Here is a 24,061-nt window from a genome sequence, read left to right on the forward strand (position 1 = left end):
TAGACAAAGGTGGCTCCTGCATTCCCAGAGCCACCTAGGGAGGTGTGGGCACCCACCAATTCAAGTAGAGGCCACCGACTTCTTGCCATGGGACTGCAGGGATGTTTGGGGAAGAGCCCAGTTTCGGTCTCCATGAATGGTGGTGGTGTTTGTTTGTTTGTTTTTTATTTTTTTGAGGAATTGCTTTTGCTCTCCGCGTTTCTGCCGTTTGGTTAGACAGTGTCAGGAAGAACAACGTGTCACTGATAATCTCAGCCAAGCATGGGAGGCAGCCCTTGGCAAGGTCTGGCTGGCCCGGTGTCAGCTGCTTGGAGGGGGTTAAGGGTTGGCTCCTAAGCCTGTGCTCGCGTGCCGTGTGTCCGGCGGCGACACGGCCGCGATGATTGATCCGACGCTTTCCCAGCGCCCGCAGGGGGGAGAGCCAGGCTGTGTGGGTGCTGGAGCCCCCCGTTCAGCTGCAGTGCCAGTGCAGCCTTCTTCCATCAGAGCTGGAAACCAACCCCCGGCTCCAGCACTACAGCATCTGGAGCTGGAGTTAGTGGGTGAATTACTGGGGGAATAGGGATGGAGATGGAGCTGGGGCTCTGCAGCAGCTGGATCCTTCCACAGCCATACACCGCTCTCATCCCACACCCAAACCACTCAGGCCTTTGTGCTATTTGATGTTCTCAGCAGCTTGAGTCAGCTCCTGTGATGAGGAGAAACCCATGCCAGGGCACACGATGCCGTGGGGGTGCCCATCCCACCGCCTGAGCTGGGTGCGTGGGGCTGTGCCAGGGTGGGGGATCCCAGGGATGCGCCAGCACAGCCACACTCTGGCTCTGCGAGACTGGTGGTGCCTCTGTTGGGGGATGCAGGAGGTGTTCCTCGGTGCTGATAGTCACCTGATAGCCACCCAGGGTGTCCAGCAGGCGCTCGCCTTCCCAGCGCTGCCCGCCCGGCTCCTGCTGCTCCCTAAATTAAATATGTGCTGCCTCTTGAAAAGCACATGTGAGTGGCACGGTGGAGATAAGCTAAACGGGAGAGGTTCAGGGGATTATGCACTGATTAAGTTATTACCAACGTGAAATGAGCCGCTCTGAGATGAAACAGGAGCTTTATTTTCCGTTCCCTGGCTCCAGGCTCAGGCTGCCTGTCACTAGATGGCAAATCAAACTGGGAGCCAGGGGCTCCTGTGTGTCCCCAATGCTTTCAATGCAGCAGCAGGTCAGTGCCATGCAAACCCACAGGACCCAGAGTGGGAAATGGGGCTGGGAACTGGGGGCCTCTTCTGCTTGGGGGGGGGGGGGGAAATTGGGTTTGCTGAGATGCAGTGTTTGAGACAGAGCTATTTCCAGTGCTGGACCACCCAGCCCACAGCAGATTTGGGTAGGAAATAAATTCTTCTCTGTAACAGGAAAATCCGGTGCTGCTGAGAGGATGTGTTGGGGGATGACCACCTATTTGCTCAGTTTCCCATGCTTTTCCTTAAGCATCCCCTGCAGGCTGCTGTCAAAGGCAGGATGCTGGGCTAGGTGGGGTCTTGGAGAGTGGAAAATAGAAGTGCAAAATGAAAGGTTGTTTGGTTAGTGCTTGGGAATAAAGTTAGTTTATCATAACCCCTCGGGACAGGCTGGATAATTCAGGAGTTCATACCTGGAGAGGCCAGTGAACAGGCTGTGTCTGGGGCTAGTATAACTGCTGGCTCTCAGGAGCTGGCTTTGGGCACAGACAGGGATATTCACCCTGCTTGGGCGGATGATGGGCTGTGGGTCTGTTGGCAGAGCCAGGGAAGGGAAACTGGAGACAGCAGAGCACTGATATGCTCCATGCACCACCGAGCCCACCTGTGGGGCTGGGGAGCACAAGACCCTGGGCAGCTATGGAGCTGAAGCTGTGGGGAGGGGGGTTTTCTGGGTGGGACACAGCAGTGCCCAACAGTGACCGTGTCTTGCTTGCTCTTTGTGTGCCTGCAGTGATGGGCACGCTGGAGTCCCGAGGGCTGCTGCGGAGGATGAGCGACATGCTGGAGATGCTGATGAAGAGGATGGACATCCTGGCCAGGCTGGAGAATAGCACTGACTTCCACAAAGGGGATGAGGCACGATTCCCTCTGGACAGGTCAGTTGGCCGATGCCCCGTGCAGACCCTGTGGAGCAAAACACCCCAGTGTGCTGAGCTGTTGTGTGCGGAGGGCAGAGCCCACCGGGACAAGGGGTTGATCTTGTGTGGTCTTGTTGTTTGCTACTCCTGGAACCCTTTTCCTTTGGGATTTCTCAATTTACAGTGATTTTTTTGAGGTTTCTTGAAGCATCTGTCCTGGCTGCTGGTGTTGCAGTGTGGGAGGGTGCTGTGCTGTGATGGAGCTGGAGGTGGGACTCGCTCAGGGTTGGAGCAGCACCTGCTACATGGGCTCTGTTCCCTCTGTCATTAAATCCAGAGTGAGCTCAGGACACTTTATTTGTGTCCATACCCTCAGGCAGCTGTGGAACTGATTGTTACTTGAAGTCCAGGGCTGAGATGTTTAGCCTTGGAGTTGAACTAGGATTAAAATGTGCAGAAGGGCTTATAATAGTGCCCTGGCTCCCCATGACACACATCTCAGCCAGCAGCTTAAGAGATGCCACCAGACCTTCCTGTTGTGACGTGCTAGTTTGCTAAAGAGTCATTTCCCCGTGCTTTGGGAGCCTTTAAACATTTATTGATACTAATTTGAGTGTCATGCCAAGACCTGCAAAGATGGTGACTGGAAGGGCAGTGGAGCAGAAATGAAAAAAACTAAGGTGGGCAGCACTGGGGACAGACTGCAGTGTGTGGAAGAGACACCAGAGTGGGTTTTGTTCAGGTGGAGTCACAGGTGACACATGAGAGCTGGATGGCGGGGATGTGACGTGCAGTGGTCACTGCTGCCCTCTGTTACGTGCCACCAGTGCAGGAGCTGTGGTGCATCCCAAAGGCTCCCACCTGGCATTTCCACCTCCACCTCCTGCCATCTCTGTGCTCCACAGTCCATGGGGCTTCCCGTGCCTCCCTTTCCCCATCACCATTTCCGTTTCTCTCCCTCGCTTTCCTCACGAGTCTCTTCTGCGCCTGCAGTGGAAAATAGAGTAAGTGAGCCTGTAATTAGGGGCTGAGCTCTGCCACGCTGCCTGCACACCTGAGTTAGAGCTGCACAGGCGGCCGTGGAGCGCCTGGGCTTGCCTTTTATGTAGCATCATTGCAGCCACTGGAAAAAAACCATGATTTACCTTGGTAATGGCAGGCACTGGGGATTTTGTCATTATGAGTCTGGCTGGTGCCCAAGTGTACGAGATCACCAGTAATCCCGGAGAGGAATGGCCGGGGCTATTGCAGCAGCCACTGCGAGGTGCTTGCTCGCATCTGATGTTTTTCTTGGCCAGTCTTGTGTTAAAAAGAAGCAGTAACTTCAGGTGGTGGTAATTTCTGTACATCAGCAGCCAAAAGATAAACTTAAAAGCATTTGTGAGGACTGGCAGCAGTTGTTGGCAGGGGGGGTTTTGGTGTTTCAGATCTGCTGTGTGGCTGGTGACTCCAAGGCCATCACTTAGGGAGAGCAGAGAGGGTGGGAGCTTATGGACCCACATCAAAACAGCCTCGAGCTTTGTGTGTGTGCTCAGATGGGCCTAAGCAGTTGAGATTAACACGTCTTGGTTTTCAGGTATAGAAAATCAGAAATCAGTTACTCACTTTTTGTTTTTTATAAATCACGTTTTGCTTCTTATAAGTCAGTTGAATTCAGGTCCCTTCACTCGATCCTGCATCTGAACAGAACTGTCACCTCCCTTTTTCCTCCCATGGCCTCTGAAGATCAGGTTCTGGTCATGGGGCAGAGCATCTCCAGGGGAAGCAACAACCGAGATGGGATTTCTTGTGGGTGGGTTCTTGCTGTGACGGTCTGTAAAGCACTGGCAGCATTTGCAAACACTTGTGAAGCCTTTCCCAAGCACTTCCCTCCTTCCCTGCAGCCCTGTGTTGGTCTGTGCTTGGAGGAGATGTGTTGGAAGTGTTACAGCTTTGCTGGGTTTGAGCGGATCCATCTCTGCTACCGCTCCTGCTCCCTCGTCCTTAATGTCCTTTCTTGGCTTGTCCCAGCCCCTGCCACCCTTTGCAGGGTACCTGGGGCAGCTGAAAGGGTGTAGAGCCAATACACCCTGTCTGCCAGCCTGCTCTGAGCAGAGCCTGGCTCCATGCTGACCCTGCTGGATGCTCTCCAGAGCTGAGTGGAGCATCCTGGGGGGAATCAAATAGCGTCTGGTGCAAAACCTGGGCTGAGACCCTGTGGAATGGGGGTGCTGAGGTCCCTGTTCCTTTGGGGGTAACCTGGAGATCCCCTCTGCTGAGGAGGAATGGGCACCTCCAACCACCCTGGGACTGAGCAGCGCCTCCTGGGCCCCGATCAGCCCCACGGAGATGCCGGGGTGCTGTTCGTCATTAGGACCTCGGGATTCCACCCAGGGCTTCTTTCCTTCCCTCCCCTCTCTCTGTCTCTTTGATCACCAGTGACCGACTTGAAGCTGTCAGCGAAAGATAATACAATTAAAGGGTGCTAATTTCAAAGGGATTTTAGTCTTCAAAGCCTCTCTGGTTTGCACGGGGGCCGCCTTCGTGTCCTTCCCGCTCAGCAAAGCCGCCAGCGGGGGCTTTGTGGTTCCACTTGCCCAAAAGTGGATTAATTCTTGTTTTTACAAAGCGCTCCCCTGCTTAGTGCTGGATCTCCGACAAAATCGGAAGGGCTTGGTTTTGCAGAGCCCTGGCTGAGAGGAAGGAGGTGAAGGCTTTGGTGGGCTTTGTGGAGCAGTCTCTGAGCGCTGTAACCACTCCAGCAGAGGGCTGGGGTGGCTTTACCCCTTGGAAAGCGCAAGGAGGAATTTAAATATACAGGGTGGAATTAATGACCTTCCTCGGAAAACCTCCCAGCTGCCAGGGCAGGCAGCTTCACGTGTTGCTCTAAGAGCTTTCTTGTTCCGTGGGGGGCTGTCTGATTGAACACCAACCACACAGGTGCCCACCAGCCTCTTGAAACGCTTCAGATAAAACCCTCGGAAAACCCAAATGTCCAACATCCTCCTTTGAAGAGCCGCCCCAGGGATCTGTGGGATGTCAGGCTGGGATAAGGACTCAGGCTGCACCTGTGAGCCCCGGGTGTTGCTGGATCCCTTCTCCAGCCCTGCCTGGGCTTCCTGCTGCCTGCATCCTGCCTGCATCCTGCCTGCACCCTGCCCGTGCTGGGAAGGGAAGCGATGGATTCCCTAACGAGGGTGAGCAGCCTGCCAGTCAGCTGCAGAAAAATCAATACTGCTGTTAATTGAATGCAACCCTCGTAAATCATCAGAGGGGAAGGAAATTAGGAGTACTTATGGAAGCCTCCTGGAGAGCTGTTTACTGGGCAAGGGAAATATTAGTTTGCAGTGGAAGTGTTGATCTCTCAGTGGAAGGTGCTTGGGAGGGAGGAAGGCGAGCAGGGGGTCTGAAGTGGCTGATCCCAGCTGGCACCAGAACCTGACAGTGTTGGGGCTCAGAGAAGCCCTTTTCCAAGAGTTGGGCTGCCCCTGCCCGCCTCATCCCACAAGGATGTGGCAGAGGGAAAGGCTGAGGTCTGCAGCGCTGCCATCCCTGGTCGTCCCTCTTCCCCATATAGTGGTTAGCCTGCAAAGGGTGTTATTTGCTAACGACTGATTAATCTTCAAGCTTAATTACTGCTGAGGCTCAGCTAATTTCCACACACTTTAAGTATTTGTTCTTGTAATCATTACATGGCTCCATATTCCCCCAGTAATTAAAAGTCTTGCAATATGACACTAAATGGATGATGTTCCTGCATCGTGCCAGCCTGGCTCTATTAATTCCTGAATTGTTGCCATTGGTAAGCTGGCTGGAGTGAAATCACTGCCAAATGCCATGATCTCTGGCTACCCAAGTGAGCCTAGAGTGGTCTTAGACCCCCCTGTGCATCTTCTCCCCATCTTTTCAGTGCACTGTGGGGCTCAGTGAGGGCACTGGCAAGGGGAGGTGGTGCTGCAGGGTGTGAAAGCTGTTTGGAGCAGCCCATGAGAAAAGTGAGAGCTGTCCTGTGATGAAGGTCCAGCTTTGCTGGGTGTTTGTTCTGCTGAGCAGAGCTTACCTACAGGAACAGCATCAAGGGTGCATCAGGAGACAGGAGCCATCCACCCTGGCACTTGCTTTCCTCACAGGTTCCACAACCTATTTCATCCTGGCAGAGGCTGTGAGTTGTTTCTTTCCAGCTCCTGAGGGCGACTCCAGCCTTGTCCTGGATGGTTTCAGTGTTAGCTTGGAGGGGATGGGCACAGCTCAGGGGGTCACTGAGGGTCTGGGGTCCCCATCAGGGTCGGGAGAGGACATCAGGACAGTGCTGAGGGACTGGTGGTGTGGGGTGGGGAGCAGTGTGGCACCTCTGTGCCTTTTCCCAGGCTGTGTCTGCTTTACCCTACAAGGAAAACCAGATCCCATCAACCTTCCCTCAGATGTCCCTGATCTCAGAGCACCTGGGAGCAAACAGCCCCCTCCAGAGGGATGAGCTTGGGGGTTTCCCAGCTATGGGGCATGGACATGATGGAGGGGGGTGTCTGGGGAGGCTGCAGTGCTGACAGTGGAAACACAGGCTGCCAAAATAACCCTGCTAAAATTAAACAGAGCGTGACCACGAAACAGCTGGCAAAGGAGATGTGAGGCTGAGGGCTGTGTCTTGCCCAGGGATGGTGATCAAAACTAGTGGGTTTGGTCTGACTTTTGGGCATGTCCCTTTTAGTCAAGACTGTGAGGCTGGCAATGCCTTCCCAGGTCACTGGAGGTGGTTTCTCACAGCCTGCATCAGGCTACTCAAACCTGTAGATAAATACATCTGATTTATGTCCCAACAAAGTGACAATCCCTTAACTCTCCTTTTCATGATCCCTTGTATTCCCACAAATAAACTCACTGTTGTCCAGGCACGTGGTTCAGTTTGGTTCTGCTCTGGGAGTCAGAAGGAAAACGAAGATTTGGGCTTGTGGCTTCAGCTTTGTGTTCTACCTGGGAAGGATCTGTGATCACTTTGTAACATTCATAAAATATTTTAGCTAATTATATTGGTTATACTTTTGCTGACGATTTCTCTCTGTGTTGTTGAGCTGCAGGGTTTGCTTGGAAAGTTGGTTTTCATCATTTTTTTTCCACAGAATTTATTGCCAGCTCTCTAGAATGTCAGTGTCCTCCCCTGGGATGTGCAGCTGTGGGCTTTGGGTTAGCTCTGGTCTGGTTCTCTGAGAAAGTATTTGTGTGAGAAACATCACCCACAATCAGCTGAAATGAGAATAAATGGAAGTACTTCAGTGAGTTAAACGCTCTGGTATTTATTAAGTGATTTATTATGGAACTTGGTGTTGGAGCAGTTCAGCCAGGGCTCTGCCTATGCATCATCTGGTATTTGCTTTAAATGAGTTTCCAAGGAATGCTCCCATCCCAAATCCGCTTCTCTGGGATATTTTCCCTGTGAGCACAAACATGGCCAGAGTGAACTCAGGTCCTTTTTCAGGTGTTTGTGGAGGGGAAATGGAGCTGTTTAACTCAGCCCTGAGCTGGAAAACATTGCATTATACAGAGACCCCAGAAATTACACTGGAAACCAACACTTTTCTCTGACTTTTTACAAATATTTTAATTTCACTTTTAATTTTTCATCCAGCTGACTGGCTGGAGCTACCTGTGAAGAGTAAACCTAGGGGAGAAAAGCTCTTAATTTGTCTATCTTCTTGGAGATTTAAATCACTTTTTTTAGTTATCCAGCACTTGTGAGGGCTTTTCCCCACATCCCTGTGACTTTTCCTCGGCTTGTCCCCCACAGGCTGTTGGATGAGTCTGAGCTCATGCCATCTGCATGGATGAATGGATGGGCAAAAAAATTTAACGCATTTAGAGAGGTAAATGGCAGTGCAGACCTTGTAACGAGCAAGTTGAAATCCTGTGGTAAACTGCTCTGTGTGAATGTTGAATTTGTTGACGTATTATCTTCAGAACATCTGCTTTTCTCCATCTGTATTGGCCTTCCCAAAGCCGTGGCTTTCACCAGTTAATAGCGAGAAATATCGGATGAGCAAGCAAATATGTTTAGGGCTTGTATTATGAAGACAACACACAAATAGAAAGAGATTCATCTTTTCATAATGCCACTTTTATAAAAGGCAATAAAAATACAGTGGCTTGTAAGGGGATAAACAGGCTGAATCCGAGCTGGTGCTGTGTGGTTGGGGACAAGAGACAAAGTGAAGGCAACCAAATTAATGCATAAAAAAGTGGAGGAAAACTCAACCTCCGGCTGTATTATATGGCAAATGATCTGCCAGTGGGGAAAGATACATCTTAATAGCAGTTTTTGAAACGAGATGAATACTGTATACAGACCATTATAAGGCACAGTGTGCTCTGAATCTTAATCGAGGCGGGGAAATATAAATCCGAAAATAATAAAGACGAAATCAATATTGATGGTTAGGAGTAAAAGTACTGTATTTGCTGTAGTAAACGGTTTTAAGGTCCCAGGTAAAAAATTGTTCTAGAAAAGCCGTAGTGATTCAGTGTAGTTCCAACAGCTGGCACAGCGCCAGCGCCTTTTGGTGGCATTTAAAGTGTTGCTGTGAAAGAATTTAAAAAGCAAGAGGGGGGGAGAAAAAAGGCAAAAAATCTACTCCCTGGGCAGTGGTGGTGCTGGAAGTGAGGAGTTCTTTCCGCTGGCCGTGCTTGGTTGGAACCACCTGCTGGGATATTTCCCCTCTGCTTAGCTGTGACTGAGCAGAATAAACCACTTTTCTCGTCCTTCCCACTGTCTCCAGTTACTCAGAGTGAGGCATCAAGTTCCTACGAGGCACGGGGAAACCTTTTTACGTTTGAGATTTTGCTTTCGGTGTCTCGTTTCCTTGTCCTCTGCCCGGCTGACAAATCGCTGTGCTCATGGGTGATGTAACTTACGCTTAACCTGCCCGTCACCTCCTCACTCCGTTACACGAAATTTGCTGCTCCAGCGATGGCCTTGTTACCCAGCAGGTACAAGCACCAGGCCTGTCAGTGCTCCTGACGTGGGAGCTCTTCACCCCAAGCGTGAAATCCCTCGCTCGAAGTCGCGGGGGTTTGGGCAGAGCAAGTTTGGCAAGGTGATGAGCGTGCAAGCGCTGGGAGATTTTGAAGGGATATCTTCTGCCTTTCTCCACCTTCTTTAATTGCATGCCAAGAGCCGTGATGGATTTTTTTCAGTCACTGTGCAGTAACTCTCTGTGTTTTCTGGGGAAAGCCCTGCAGAGCCTGTGCAAAGCAATTGTCTTGTTTGGGAGAACTGGAGGTGCCGACTGTGATGCTCAGGCGTACATTTTACATCTAAGGGCTCTGAGGTGAAATCTTTGTGTTTGGGCAGCATCTGTAGCTTTACAAGAGCTGGGCAAGCTGTCATAAATGCTAGGCCAGATCCATCACCCAGTGGAAACCAGCACCAGAGCTCTGGCTGTGAGGCTGAGCCTGGAAGAAAGCCATTTATTTAGGATAATGGTCCTGATTTTTGTTTGAGTGTGTTTGTGGGTGCCCAGTGCTCAGCCCTGGCTGAGCTGAGGTGAGGAGGTGAGGACCAAGGTTGCTCTTGACTTTTGAGGTTCACCTAATTACTTGAGCGTTGGGGAGCAGGTTTGGACACAAGTCAGAGCTCGGATAGCTTCTGGGAAGAGGCAGGAGCTGGACTGTGGGCTAATCTGGGTGCTCTGAAGTGTGGGAGCAGCGCTGCCATGCCTATGGTCGTACCCTCTCATTGCCATAAGCGTTAGAGAAACCTGGGGAACATCTTCACCAGACCAGCATCCCTCTCCTGTTGGAAGCAGGAGTTTGGGCTCACTGGCTCTAAATTCGCTGCATCCGTGCAATGTTTGCTCCTAAATTGCCCTTCCCAGCTGTTTACCGAGTGCCTTTGCATCACTTGCAGGGTCTGACAAGCTGCTTGCCGGTGGCAAAAGGGTTGCAGAAATGGGGGTTTGCAAGCTTTCAGGCCTGGCTGATCCACACTACCCTCAGAGCCAGATAATTTTGTCTCCTCAGAGCCGTGCTGACAAGCAGAGCTTCTCACAGGTTATTTTTGTGCCCATATTTTCCCAGGGCCTCGGGAGCAACCTGCCTGCTGCAGTGGTTACAGCGGGATACCTGGGGTTTATTCTCTGCAAAGGTTGGGAATGACTCGGGGGCAATGGTGCCCTCTGCATTTAATTATTATTTCTTAAAAGCCCAAGATGGGTGGCTCCCTGTGGAGTTGTGCAGCCTGAATATTGATGGTCGTAAACCACGCCAGGAGGAAAAATGTGGGCTGCTCGCTGCTGGCAAATGGACTTTAAATCAACAACCGAAGCAGCATCGGTTCATAAAACCGGGATTTTTTTAGCCTTGAGGACAGAGGTACTTTAAATCCCAGCCTTCGGGTTCACTGATCTGCTGGAGAACAAACATAAAACTCCACCACGGAGGACCTGACATCAGCACATATTTTCTGTGCCACGAGTATTCAAGGTAGCCCTTTTGGTTTTGCTCACTGCAAACGACGCTTCCTTGTATTATAATGATCTTGGCAGCAACAGGAGGGAAAACTTACGACCCAAATGCTGCAGGAGGGGAAATTATTTACTGTGATAACCACGCTTGTCGAGACGGGGTGGCTGTTTGTGATGGAAGTGGCAGGAGAGCTCACTCCTTGTCGAGCCTAGCAGGACACCACTGCTGATGGATCGAGTTCTCTTTGCCCTTTTGCAAGTTACACCAGGTTTTAATTCCCACCCAGCCTCTTCACAGCACTCTGTAGTTCAGTCTACATGGTGTGTTATGTGGATGAGTTTAATGGGGCTGTTTACCAAGGACGGTATTGACTGCCAGGTTTGATTCCATAGAGGCATGTGCAGCTGTTCAAACTGGTGGCATCTGATCACAAGGTGTCTGTGGGCTTTGCTTGGGCTGTGATCCCCAGCTCAGCCCCAGGTCCTCCTGTGCTGCCCTGACACCCTGTCCCTGCCCTTGCTCCTTGATGGGCTCCTGGAAATCCGCTCCCCTGAATCATGGAATCATTAAGGTTGGAAAAGACCTCTCATATTATCAAGTTCAACCATTAACCCAGCACTACCAAGCCCACCATTAAACCAGGTCCCTAAACACATTTATATGTTTTTGGGCTTCCCTGGACGGTGATTCCTCCGCTTCCTTTGGCAGCCTGTTCTGGTGCCTGACCACGCTTTCAGTGAAGAGATTTTTCCTGATATCCAATCCAAACCTCCCCTGGTGCAACTTGAGGCTGCTTCCTCTTGTCCTAGTTCTTGTTACCTGGGAGAAAAAACTGCCCCCCCCAAATTTGGTGGTTGGGCTGGCTCAGGCCATCCATGTGTCCCGTGTGTTTTGCATGAGTCTGCTCCAGGCCCATGAGCTTACTCAGCCCTCCTCGGTTTTACCTTCTCTCCTCTGTACTTTCATTCTTTTTCTCCTTTCCTTTTTTTTTCCCCCACCACGGCTTCCTACGTGCACTGCAAAGCCAATAATAACAGCAGAGGGTTTTCAAACACAGCTCATCTGAAATACGAAAACCAGGTTTTTTTCCCAGCCTGTTTAACATTCCCCCACATAAAATGCACGGGCGCATCCGTGTTTATCAGCACGCCGTGAAGAGTGGCACAGTTTATATATAAATGCTGATTTACATACATTTTAAATCAAACCTCTTGGAAGGCAGAGTGACTTCTTTGCCTGTTATATGCTGGACCAGGAGTTCCTGTGTTGCATCCTGGAGCTGAGTTCAGCCTGCTGGCAGCTTCCAAGGGCTTGAATTTTGCTCTGAGTGTCACCAGTGTGAACCATTAAATTTTCAGGGTCAGTTTGTTTTCCTCCCCAGGTTGCAACCAGCAGCAGGGTTGATGGAGAGGATCCAGGCTATAGCTCAGAATGTCTCGGACATCGCAATAAAAGTGGATCAGATCCTCCGGAACAGCCTCCTCAACAGCAAAGGTGAGTGCCCCTGGGGCTCCTCCCAGTGCTCCAAACCTCTTATGTGTTTTGCTGCTGGAACAGGAAGATCCAGCCAAGCCTACCATGAAAAATTTGGTAACAATGCTAGGAATGGATGCAGGTATCTGAGGTTTAGCTTCCTTGGGAAGCTCGTGCCTACAAGGGGGAGGAGTGGTGACGAATCTGAATGGCTGTCAGGTAGAAATGCCACGGAATTAAACGCAAAATTAAAGATGAGGAGCAGTGCCAGCACAGACACCTGGGCAGAAAAATGTGGTGGTTTGGATCCAAACTCCCAGAGACTGATGGGACTTGGCACCAGGAGAATTCCCATCCCACTCTGGCACCGCTGGGAGGGCAGCTGGGTTCTCCAGATGTTTCTCCACGTTGCTGTACGGTTCCTGGGGTTTAGGTAGAAGATCTTTCCATTGCCTCTTCCACCTCAAGCCTTTTCAGTTATGGGCAAAGGAGGGTCTTGTAGGAGGGGTGGGAGCTTTTATTAACCCAACCACAGAGGGAGAAAAGATCCTATTACCTTTTTAGCCACTTTATGCCTTATTCTGGAGCTGACCCTGGGGGCTGAGTCTTCTTTCAACAGCTCAGCAGGACAATTTTTATTGCAAGTTTACAGCATAAAGGCTGTTGAATGCATCCTTTGATCCTGCTTACAGGATAGGTGGGACCTGGGGTCTGGACCAGGCTGAGGGCAGCAGGGAGGTGCTATAAATGGACCTGCTGAGATTTAGGAAAGGGGAACACTCTCTCAGCATGGAAGCAGGGTGTATTTCCTCTGTTTCCTCCCTGATTTTGGGGAAGATGCTTCATATCGTGGTGTCCTGCTCCACTCAGTGGGATGGGGCTGGCATCTGCGGTGCTGATGAACATGCTTGGGGGCTGCCAGACCCACCCCATCCCATCCCCTCCTCTCACAGCATTTCTGTCTGCCCCACTGGTACATCCCAGCTCTCCCCATGCCCAATTTGTCTCTCTGCAGTGATGGAAGGCAGGAGGGACCAGTGTGAGGTGCCCAGGGACCCCAAGTACCCTGACTGTGCTGGGAAGGTGGAGGTGAGTGTTCTGTGTCCGGGAGAGGGTCTTGACCTGGAATAGAAGCTGCTGGGAAGGGCATAAAGCAACAACCCTTGGGGTTAAACTGGGAAGGGCAGTGGGAAATGGGATGCTTTCCAGAATAAAACTGGTTACTTTAATGTGGTAAAGGTGCAGGAGGAGGAGCAGAGCTAAAGATGCAGAAAAGCAAAGCACTGAGGCCACGGAGTATCCAGAGGTGTTCAGGCAGCAGCAGAATTAGTTCTGTGAGACCACCTCTACCTGTAGCCCTCCCTGCCTGGAGTTTCTGTGTTTAAGGCCAGAAGCACAGCGAGGAGGAAGCACTGTCACACCGTCTCTAAATACCTGGAACATTCCCTGGTGTCTGGGGAATAACCTCAGCACTGCACAGAGCAGCATCTCGTTCAGGTGGCCAGGACCTCCATCTCAAGTAGGATGTCCTGCCTGACCCAACCTGCTCTTTACACCTGAATGCAGCCTGGCATTTGGCCCAGACCATGATGAATTTGTCAGAGAGCATATTTACATGAACTAATTAAAAACCATCTCCCTTTTCCCTCCCCTTCCCAACCTCCTGCTTCAAGCTCAGCCTTCTGCAGGGCTGAGTCTCGCTGAAAAGATGTTGAAGGGTATATGAAAATGATATAGGGGGGCTGTATTTTTCTCTTCCCCTGGTGCTAGGCATCCTCTCCTTCCACAATTTGAGTAAATTCAGAATGTAATGTAATTCTGGAAGGCTGTAATCCCATCTCCTCTCCTGGTGATTGCTGTGCTTTACATATTGGGCGCAGCGACCTGTCTCTGAGTAGATTTGTTTTTGTAGTTGAATTAGGAAAGGGCTGGCAAGAGCCATGGTGGGGGATGATAAATCACTGCTCTGGTCTCTGGTTCTTCTCCTCCATGTGAAATCATCCTTGGGGACTGCCAGCAGATCTGTCTCTGTGCCCCGCTGTGCCCAGGGCAATGAAATCAGCAGCTCCTCTTGCTCCCTGGCTAAGCCAGCGGGAAGAAATCCCTGTGGTGTATTATTTCCTGGGGATTAATGGCTGTGCCCACAGGGAAGGCACGTGTTGGTGCTGCAATCAGTGCTAGAAACCCAGGGAGCCCCCAGCAAACCCTTCTGGCTGTTCCTCTGCCCTGTGTGCTGTGGAGGCACCAGGTGGGTCAACACTGACACTGAGACAGGTGCTGGGTTCGCAGCCTTTTTTCCCCTCTCTGCCCTTCATTTCCATCTCCCAGGTAAAGGGGATGGAGAACAGAGGTTTCCCACAGCAGGGCCAGCTGGCAGGGCTGCTACATCCCCTCCTGACCACAGCACGAGCCCCACGTGTTTCTTTGCTCCCTTGCAGTGGATGAGGGCTAGGTGGACCTCTGACCCCTGCTATGCGTTTTTTGGCGTGGACGGCACCGAGTGCTCGTTCCTCATCTACCTCAGCGAGGTCGAGTGGTTCTGCCCTCCCCTGCCCTGGAGAAACCGGACGGTGGCTGCGCCTTCGCCCCCGCCGCGGCCCCCCGTGCAGGTAAGGTGGGGACAGCCTGTGTTCTGCCCCTCTGGGGGGGTCTGGGGGGAGACATCAGCTGGAAATAGATGTTCCCAGAGCAGCAGTGTCAGCAGGGGCACGATGCCTCTTGTGGGTTTTTATGGGATCACAGGATGGTTGGGGTTGGATGGGACCTCTAAAGGTCATTTAGTCCAACCCTCTGCCATGGGCAGGAACACTTTCCACTAGGCCAGGTTGCTCCAAGGCCTGTCCAACTTGGCCTTGAATGTTTTCAGGGATGGGACATCTACCGCCTCTCTGGTAAACTTGTGCCAGTGTTTTATCACCCTCATTATAAAAAATGTCTTCTGTAAATCTAGTCTGAATTGACCCTCATTTAGTTTAAAGCCACCACCCCCTTGTCCTGTCACAGTAGGCCCTGCTAAAAAGTTTGTCCCCGTCTTTCTTACAAGCCCCCCTTCAGGTATTGAAAAGGCTCAAGAAGGTCTTCCTGGACCCTTCTCTTTTCCAGGCTGAACAACCCCAACTCTCTCAGCTTGTCCTCATTTCTGTGTCCTCCTCTAGACCCACCCCAACATGCCCACGTCTTTCCTCTACTGAGGAATCTGGGATATTATGAGGTGGTTGCTCTGGGTGCAGTGAGGCCTTTGGGATTTGGTGCATGAAGTGGAGGGGCTGTGGTGGCTCTGGGGAGTGCTGTCCACGCAGGAAGGACCCGCAGCACCCGAGCTGCGACGGACGAACCTCCCGCAGCCCCTGGGGCGGCCCGGGGGCTCCTCTCGCGGCCGCTTTCCCTACACTCCCGATGCAGAGCGTGTTCCTTTCCTAGGCAGCTCTCCGGAGCGACCTGGCTCACCTCCTGGACCTGATTGGCACGGGCAAGGAGTCGCTCAGCTTCATGAAGAAGAGGATCCGGCACTTGGCCCAGCAGTGGCTGCGGGCGGCCCGGCGCCTCGAGCAGAAGCTGAAGGGGCGGCAGCGGGACCAGAAACACGTACGGGCAAATCGCACAGCGGGGGGTTTGTGGTGTGGAGATGGGAAAGCTGAGCCCTCGGGAGCACGGAGAAGTGGAGACAGCTGGGATGTGAATGAGCTGGAAGGAAAATTCGTTTATGGAAGCACGCGGGGCTGCGGGGTCGGTCTGTTGCCTCTGGACGCGGCTCCACATGAATTCGGGATGTGGCAGGACTGGGGCGGCTGAACAATGGGGTGGATTTTGGTGTTGGGTCCTGGTGGGTGGGAGACAGTGTCCAGCTGGCAGCCAGCCATCAACAGGGGGCGGGAGCCTGGCACGTCTCCTCCGAGGACGTGCTGAGGTTGCTGGTGCTCCCCTTGGTGCATTTGTGGTGCCCTTCCCTTCGGTCCCTGTGTGCTGGGACATCTCCCTCCAGTCTGTGGTTCAGGCTGTGGTGTAAATCGGGAATGTGAGCCTGGTCCCAGGACACAGAGCACCAGACAAGGGGAGCTGGCAAACTCTGGCCATTTGGTCTTTGCTAATTGGGCACAGAGCACTTGCCTTCATCCCTGACTGATTTCCCTGTGTAATTACAGTGTGCAAAGGACCTGGAGGGACTCAAGAGCCAAAAGTAATTTTGAACTGGAAAGCTCAAATTGTCTCTTTCTCAGGTGCTGACCCCTCTCCTTGTTTCTCCAGATTTTGATCCACATTGGCTTCCTGACAGAGGAGTCGGGGGATGTTTTCAGCCCACGGGTGCTGAAGGGGGGCCCGCTGGGCGAGATGGTGCAGTGGGCTGACATCCTGGCTGCCCTCTTCCTCCTGGGACACAGCCTGAGGGTCACAGTCTCCCTGAAGGAGCTGCAGAGGTGGGTGCTGGGTTCTGTGGGTGCTTGGGCCCCCCCAAGAGGGTCTGCCCCCTGCATGTGTGTGGGTTGCCTCGTGGTCTGGTGTGAAAGCACGAGGTCAGAACAGGTTGCATGTGGCTTTTCCCTGACTTGAATCTCAGGCAGTGCTGGTGCTGTACTGGTGACACTTTGCATGGGGCTGCTGTGGACATGTCTCAGGAAGGCACTTTGGTCCTGGCACTGGATGTGAGCGGAATGATCCCCTGCTGCCAGCACACAGCATCCTGTCTGCTGCCTTCCTGGCATCCTGTCTCCTGACACCTGCCTAGAGCTGGGCATGGGAAAGGCTCCCTCTCGCCCATCATTCCCCAGGGATGCTCTCTGTGCGGTTGCTGGCCCTGTGGCTGCAGGATGCAGGTGTCCTGCAGTGGCTGGCTCTTCCCACTGTACATGGCTGCACTCAACCCCCATGGCTTTGCTGGTGTTGTTTGAGCAGTGACTGTGCTCTCTTCCTTCCTTCCTTTCTTCCTTTCTTTCCCTCCCTCCCTTCCTGCTCTGCCACAAGGCAAGCAGCTGGTGTGGCTGCCAAATAGAACCTGCATCCCTTGCAGGGGGGTGGCAGCTCCCAGGGAGTTCCTCCTCAGGAGGTACTGGGGGTGGCCTGGGGACCTGCAGGGGAATTTACTGCTGCTGGAGGCACTTCCCACAGAGGGATGGGCTTTTTGTGACGTGGGACATGGGGCGATGCAGCGTGAGAGTCTCCAAGAGGGACCAATATTAGATGGAAAAAGTAGGAGGGAGAAGCGAACCACATGCCACCTTCCTCTCTGCTGATGCAGTTTTGGTATTAGCAGGCTGACACTGCTGCCTCCTGTAGCCTCACAAGGTTTTCTTGTCATCCTGAGTGGAGGGCAAGTGCCAGAGAAAATGCAAATTAGATGGGTTATAAGTCAAGAAGAGCCTGAAGCTGCCTCAGGGACTGGCCAGGCTCTGGGACATGCTAAACCAGCATTGGCCACATGATGAGCCGTGCTGAAAAGGGAGTGAAGAAAACCAACAATCCTGAAAAAAAACACAAAAAAACAGCAAAAAAAGAAACCCAACCCAGCCCCTGTGGCACTCAGAATTAATGAATGGAATTAGCTCCCGACTAATTAACTCCAAAAAATAATCCTGGTCTTAATGCAAGAGGCAGCAGCTCCTCAAAGAGGCGTGCCCGCGTCACAGCGATGTGCGAGGTGTGCTGAGCTCAGCTGATGTGCTAAATAATACCCGTGCACTCAGGGATGAAAGAAGTTAATGGCTGGGAGGGTTGTGTTGTTGTTGCGTGGCTCTTGTTTGTGGTTTTTTGATGAAGAGCCTCGTGGTGGTTGTTGAAGGAGGGGAAGGAGCTGGTGAGTCTTACAGGCGGTTTCGCAGCGCCCAGTTCCCTCTGTGAGTGACTGGAGAGCTGCGTTGCTGCCTGTAGTATTTTGCTTTTCTCAGAAGTGTGGAGCTTCAACGTCAGTTGGCAGTGATGAGATCTCTTCTGACGTGGGTTTGGATGTGTCCCCTGGGATGCCTGGGAAAGGCAGCTCTGTCTCTTTTTGTAGCTGAGATGGGAAGTGAGCGAGCTGGGCTGGGACCGCACATTTCACCCTTCTCCGTGTCCCAGTGATAGAAACTGTGTCCCCACCTCCCCAAGAGCATGTGCTGTACCTGGCTTTGATAACATTATAAATGCTGGACACCCATGTTAAGTGCCCACTTTCATGTTGATGGGGCTGGGGCCAGTGGAGGCAGGACCTGGGGCTGTAGCCATGTCCCCTCTGCCCCTTTGAAGACTGGGCCCAGCACTCACTGGGACCCTCCTGCAGCCCACCAAGAGATGGGTTAATGTGGGTGTCAGAAGGGGGGCAGAGGTGCTGCCCAAGGGGAGGACTGAGTGGTGCCAGCAATCCTGCTCAGTGCCTGCAGATCTCTCAGCAACATCCCTGCTCTCAGGCTCATGGCTCTAAGGAGTGTTGGGGAAAGCTTTTGCCTGACCAGGAGCGAGTGGGAGGCTTAGCAGAACATGTGTAATTAATCCTGAGTCATGCTAGTAGTTAATCTTTGGCTCTTTGTTAAAGCCCAGAGGGGACTTTACCTGTAGCCACAGCTTTTGGCAGGGCTTATTTGATGCTCAAGGGGCTGGAGTTTTGCCTTGCTGTAGGCTGGGGCTGAATTTGTCCTCTCCCATCCCAGGTGTCTCTTGCTGAGCTTGTAGCAGTGCAGGCACCAGTGCTGAGATGGGCTCAGGGATATTTTGCTCCAGCAGTGTGAAATGTTGAATCCACTTTCTGTGTATTTTTCCTTTGGCAACTCCTGATCCTTTCATGGCTGGGAGCTGTAGCTGCTCCTGCCCAGCACAGCCTTCACTGGCTCTCATAAATTATTCAGCATGGATTAACCTCTCTGCTGGTTTGTTTTTTCGTCTGTTCACATTTCTGAGCTGATTTTTTTTCTGTGAGTATTGATCATTGGCAAGGGATCGCTGGAAGGTTTTGCCTGCATACACTTCAGCCAGCGGTTATCTGAGAGCTGTTCATTATTAGCATCTGTATTGATTGCAATGCAGCAGTGCCTGGAGGGGGGTGGTCAGGACTGGGTCTGGAATGCTGGGGATTGGGCAGATGAGGAGGCCCTGGTCAGAAAAACTGGTGATGGAGGTCTGGGGATGAAAATAGGCTATGAGTGTGACTGGGCCTTAAAGATCTGTGAATTCTTCTGTGTCCTACCTGGGGCTAATTTTTCTCCTGTAGCTGAACTAAGTTCAGGTATTTGTCCTCTTTTGCATTTCTCAGTGAATTTATGAAGTGCTTTTGATGCATCTTGAGGGGCAAGGGGTGAAACACAGGGTTATCTGGTCCCTTCCAACCCAAACTGTTCTGTGGCTCTTTGTGCAGCTCCCTGGGAGGAAAGCAAACCGCTGAGGTGGAACAGGGAGCCAGGAGCTGTTTTCCATCTGAGATTTGTGCTGGGTTGGGAGCCAGCAGCATTCTGAGTCCTGTCTCGAAGCAGGGAGGGAAGAAACATCCGGAATCTGAATGCAAACACTTTATTCTTGCTGAAGACACCTTGTCTTGTGTTGGTAGCTCAGAAGTGCTTGCAGGGAGGTGAGAATCGAGGCCGGCATTTGTGTGTGCTGCTTGGTAGGGGTGGAGTGGGAAGTGCCTGAAAGCCCTGAGCTGGGTTGATAATGAGGCAGCTCATGAGTAGATGTTGGAAAATTACAAGCAGCACTTTCGAGCAATGGCTGTGCCAGCACAAAAGCTGCAGTAAGCCGAGGCTTCTCCTCTGGAGCACCCATGCCGTGGGGTCAGGCATGAAGCATGTGCTCAGCCTTTGTCCCCAGGAGAGGGGGCATCATCACAGGCAGTGCTGGGACCTCCAGCTCCTACTCCCATCCTTAGGTCGTGACAGTGGACGTCTTAGCATCTCCAGCTGCTTTTGTGGGACTAAAGGAGAGGCTTGGAGGGAGACAGGGCTGTGGTGCTGCTGAAACCACGGGAGTGCTGATCTCAATGACGCTGAAAGGTGCTTTCTGCAATGGTCCCCTTGAAATTAACTGCTCATAAGGCACGACAGAAAGTCGGAGAAAATGGGATTTGATGCCTTGTGGGGTCAGGGCTTTACAAAGTGTTCCTGGAGCTTAATTGCTCCTGTGTCGAGTTCTGGACTCGTAATACCTTCCCTGGCAAGGTACTTGATTTTCAGCACATGCTTTTATCCTGTGCTGGCAGCCCTTTCCCTGCCCAGCAGTAGCTGTGGCCAGTGTGTGTCCTGGGTGACGAGCCACCCTCCCTGTGCTGGGCTGGTGTGTCTGGGTTGCACCAGGACTGGCCCCACGCTGGTACCAAGCTCAGCTCCCGCTGCCACCCCTGCGCCTGGCACACAGTTAGAGCTCCCATTTTCTGCACTCTCCACGCTCACCGAGGTGTGTTCATGCTGCAGAAAGAGCCATTCAGATGGAAACACGATGTCCAGGCAAATACATTTCTAATTATTTCCTGGCAGATAAAAGCCATCTTTCTGTCTTGCATCTGCTCGCGTGAAAACCTGCGCCGTGCCCAGGCTCCCGGCCTCACCTCCCCTCGCCAGCTGGCAAACACAGCCCTGCTGTTGTGTGGGAGAGACAGGAATTGCTTGTGGAAACAGCCAGAAGTGACCAATTGCATGTGATCCTGGTGGGGCTGTGTGGCATGGCTGTGGGATTCATCAGCTCTGCACCAGTGGGCAGGAACCTTCAGCCTTTAGAGTAGCATCAGGTGCTCCTGGTACTTGAGAGCGAGTGTTTCTGGAAGCTGATGGGGCTACTGGGTTGTTCTTTTTCTGGCCAGGCATTGATGTTCTTGCTGTGTAAGGGCTGTTGTGGGCTTTGGAAAGGCTGGGTGTTTGGTTACAGGGCTCAGGGGGAGCTGAAGATGGTGCTCATGATTGTGGGTACTTGACAGTGCAAACCCTTGCAAAGACAGGGATGATGAAGACTGAACCGAGAGGTTACGCAGGCTCTGGGCACAACACTGTGTGTCTGAGCTTCCTTGGCTTTTCCACTCTGTAATTTAATCAGGACACGTTTCCAGCAGATATATCTGGTGGGCTGGAAGGGACCCTGAAGCTCATCTCTTTCCACCCTCCTGCCTTGGGCAGGGACAGCTTCCACTAGCCCAGGTTTCCCCTAGCCCAGTCCAACCTGTCCTTGACGCTTCCAGGGATGGGGCAGCCACAGCTTCTCTGGGAAACTTGTGCCAGTGCCTCAACACCCTCACAGGGAAGAATTTCTTCCTTTTCTTTAGCTGTGAAGCAGCTGGGACAGCAGGAAACAGCCTGTCTGTCGCAGGGTCTGCTCAGGCACCACGAGCATCTGACTGTTCAGTTCTGCAGCTCTCTGAAGGAGCCCAAGTGTTTATTTCTCCTTTTCTGGGAAGTTTCTTCATTATTTGCTGAATCTCTGACCAGAAACAAAAAAATGTTTGCTCTGGCACCCTCCTGTGCATCTCCAGGCCTTGGAAATAAAGAAATGGATTCGTGAACTACCCCCCCCTTCACAGATGGGTAGGGCTGTGTCATACAAGATCAATGATGGGCCAGAGAACCAGTCCAGACACACCTTGCAAAGGTGAAACCATTACAGGTGCCTTAAAAATCATGCTGAAATTGCTTGAAAATCCTTGCTTCTAGCAAGTGTTCGTTCTAGCAGGGGGAAGAGCTGGGAGCAGAGGGCAGGCAGCAGGATGTTCATCTTGTAGGCTTAGATTTGCACTTTAAATTGGTTGTGATGGGGTTGTCACAGACTCCCATGAACTGCTCAGGCTCAGCTCTGGCACTTTTCACCCCTGGATAACAGCCCTGTGCTTGCTGGGCTCTTGCAGACATGGAGAAGGTGAGTGAGCAGCGAGGGCAGGAGCTCTCCTCCATTCCCCCCCGTCTGCCTTGCTGATGGCAGCAGATGCGGGCAGAGGAGATGCAATTAAATATAATAGAGGATATTGGCCCAGGCTGCCCGGAGATGCCCACGAGATCCATTTAGTGCTGGACTTTGCAGCGCCAGGAGTGATAAAGCATGAAAGAACGTTGGGTTAATTTGAAAATAGGTCAATGGGATGTAAAGATAACCCCGCAGTCATCTGATTTCTGAGCGCCTGCACCGCGCCCGGGGAGGGAACGGTCCCCTGGTTTGATTAAAGTACCTAGAAGAGGAAAATAGCAGGACAAGAAGCTGCTGTAGATTTATTCTGGAGTAGGCACAGCTGGTGGAGGCAGCTGGCGGTGAGGCGAGCTCGGCTCTTGCATCCACTGGATTGAAGCTGCCTCGGCTGCGCCCGCCCAAAGAGGAGCGATGCGCTAATCCGGGATGGAACGAGCCACTGGATCACCATCTGGGGCTCTGGAGGTGCTGAGCCGTGGCCTGAGCTGGTCACCACGCTTGGCTGGTCTGGGAGGGGAGGTTTCTCCAGGAGCTGGGATCAAGTGACTTCCAAAACAGGTCTCTGGGCTGTGCCGGCTGAGGAAGCGGCATTTGCGCTCATCAATTTTATTTGCGTAATTTCAAGCGCCATTAATAGTACATGGCACGAGGAAAAATCAGGGAAATTGCACTCCAACCATGAGTGAAATTGGGTTTAGTAGAAAATTAGTTGACTTAACTGGCAAATGATGAAAGCTTGAATAAAAAATGTTTAAATAAGGAGGAAAGGGAAAAAAATAAAAAATCCCCCCCTGCCATCTCAGAGGTGCAGCCTGGATTTGCATGACTGGAATATTAAAATCAGCGGTTATGAAGTGTTTAGGGAGGATAAGAGGGGTAAATGGAGAGATGCTCTGCTCAGAGACACTGGTCCTGCTCTTAGAGCTATTCCTACCACACATCCGTGGCACTGAGAGTGTAAATGGATGTGGCAAGTCCCAAGCACCTGGGGAAGGGGATGTGTGGCAGATTGCAGTTATGAAAGGAGCTGGGGGAGCCAGACCTGCTCCACCTAATTGGTGGAAAGTTTCTGGAGGCTTCAGAATTAGTTATGCTACTTGCTGTCTCCCACAGCCCCTCATGAAGCTTAGTTAGGGCTTTCTTAAATTAGAGGTTATTTTGTAATGGAGTGGCTCGTGTGACACGTACCAGCTGGAGGATGGGGTCTGCTGCAAGGAAAATGTAATGGTTTGGGGATTTTCAGTTAAATACAGTGTTTAGAGATTGGCTGAGTTGCTTCGGCCACAGTTGCCATGTTGGTGTAAATCACTGTTTCGCTGATGACTGAGGAAAAAGCAGCATGTATGTTAGCAAATCTGATGTTTGGAATTGCATCTCTATAAAATCTTGGGGTTTTTTTACTGGCTTAAAAATTGCCCTTCAGCCTCCCCAGGAGGGTGTCTCCTCATTGCCCTATTTATCGTAGAGAGGTGGCTGTGGGAGGTGAGAGCGTTTCTATCCCTGCCATCTTCCCAATCAGTCCTGTCGTGTAAAATTGTGCATAAAAGTGACAGAACTGCAACCTGTTCCCCCTGCGGCCGCCCTGGCTGGGCTGCCCTGAGCTGATGCTGATATTCCTTGTGACAAGAGCAATGAAGCAGCTGCAAAAGCAGCTCTTTGCCCTTAATTGAAATACTGGGTTTTTCCTGGCTTTGTTGGTCCGCATTTACACACTTTCTGTGAGTCATAGTCAGAAGTTTAGGATGACCCTTCACTGGTCTGAGGTTGGAATGGGGCTGGAAGAAGGTGCTCAGAGCTCAAGGGCTTGCAAGCCATATAGAATCATGGGATAGTTTGAGTTGGAAGGGACTTTTTAAAGGTCTTGTGGTCCAACCCTCTGCAATGAACAGGGACATTTTCCCTAGATCAGGTTCAGAAGAAGAGGGGGATACAGCCAGGAGCAGACCAAGAGCCCTTCATTAGTATCTCTTCTGGCAAACCCACTTCTGATGTTGACGAAGTGTATGAGAGACTGGAGAGCAAATGCTTGTGATAACTGTGTCCCTTGGCTGTTCCCCAGGTGGAAGAGCCATTGATTTCCTCTGGAAGCAGCCATGGGATTGAGAGATTAAATGCTGAAGGGCTAGGGAAGGGATGAGGATTTTATGGAAGTGCTCATCAGAGGATGGACCCTTGGGCTGTGGGTTCATTTGAGCTTCAGCTGAGCAACAAATAAAACCCAGGTAGGGCTGGAAAG

The 24,061-nt window shown here is 51.8% G+C and overlaps 1 protein-coding gene across 2 annotated transcripts in view; it reads left to right on the top strand.

Moving 5' to 3' along the window:
* Positions 1-24,061, top strand: part of MGAT5B (alpha-1,6-mannosylglycoprotein 6-beta-N-acetylglucosaminyltransferase B) — a 59,759-nt gene that overhangs the window by 18,852 nt on the left and 16,846 nt on the right. For both annotated transcript variants that reach the window (XM_027886106.1, XM_027886107.1), the window contains exons 3-8: positions 1,956-2,100; positions 11,894-12,006; positions 13,001-13,074; positions 14,424-14,594; positions 15,406-15,570; positions 16,231-16,400. In XM_027886106.1, coding sequence (XP_027741907.1) covers positions 1,956-2,100; positions 11,894-12,006; positions 13,001-13,074; positions 14,424-14,594; positions 15,406-15,570; positions 16,231-16,400 — 838 coding nt within the window. The remainder of the gene's footprint in view (positions 1-1,955; positions 2,101-11,893; positions 12,007-13,000; positions 13,075-14,423; positions 14,595-15,405; positions 15,571-16,230; positions 16,401-24,061) is intronic.

This window comes from Empidonax traillii, unplaced genomic scaffold (genome assembly GCF_003031625.1).
Source record: "Empidonax traillii isolate 1590-97213 ecotype Southwest subspecies unplaced genomic scaffold, ASM303162v1 scaffold177:size1754471, whole genome shotgun sequence".
NCBI classification, from domain to species: domain Eukaryota; kingdom Metazoa; phylum Chordata; class Aves; order Passeriformes; family Tyrannidae; genus Empidonax; species Empidonax traillii.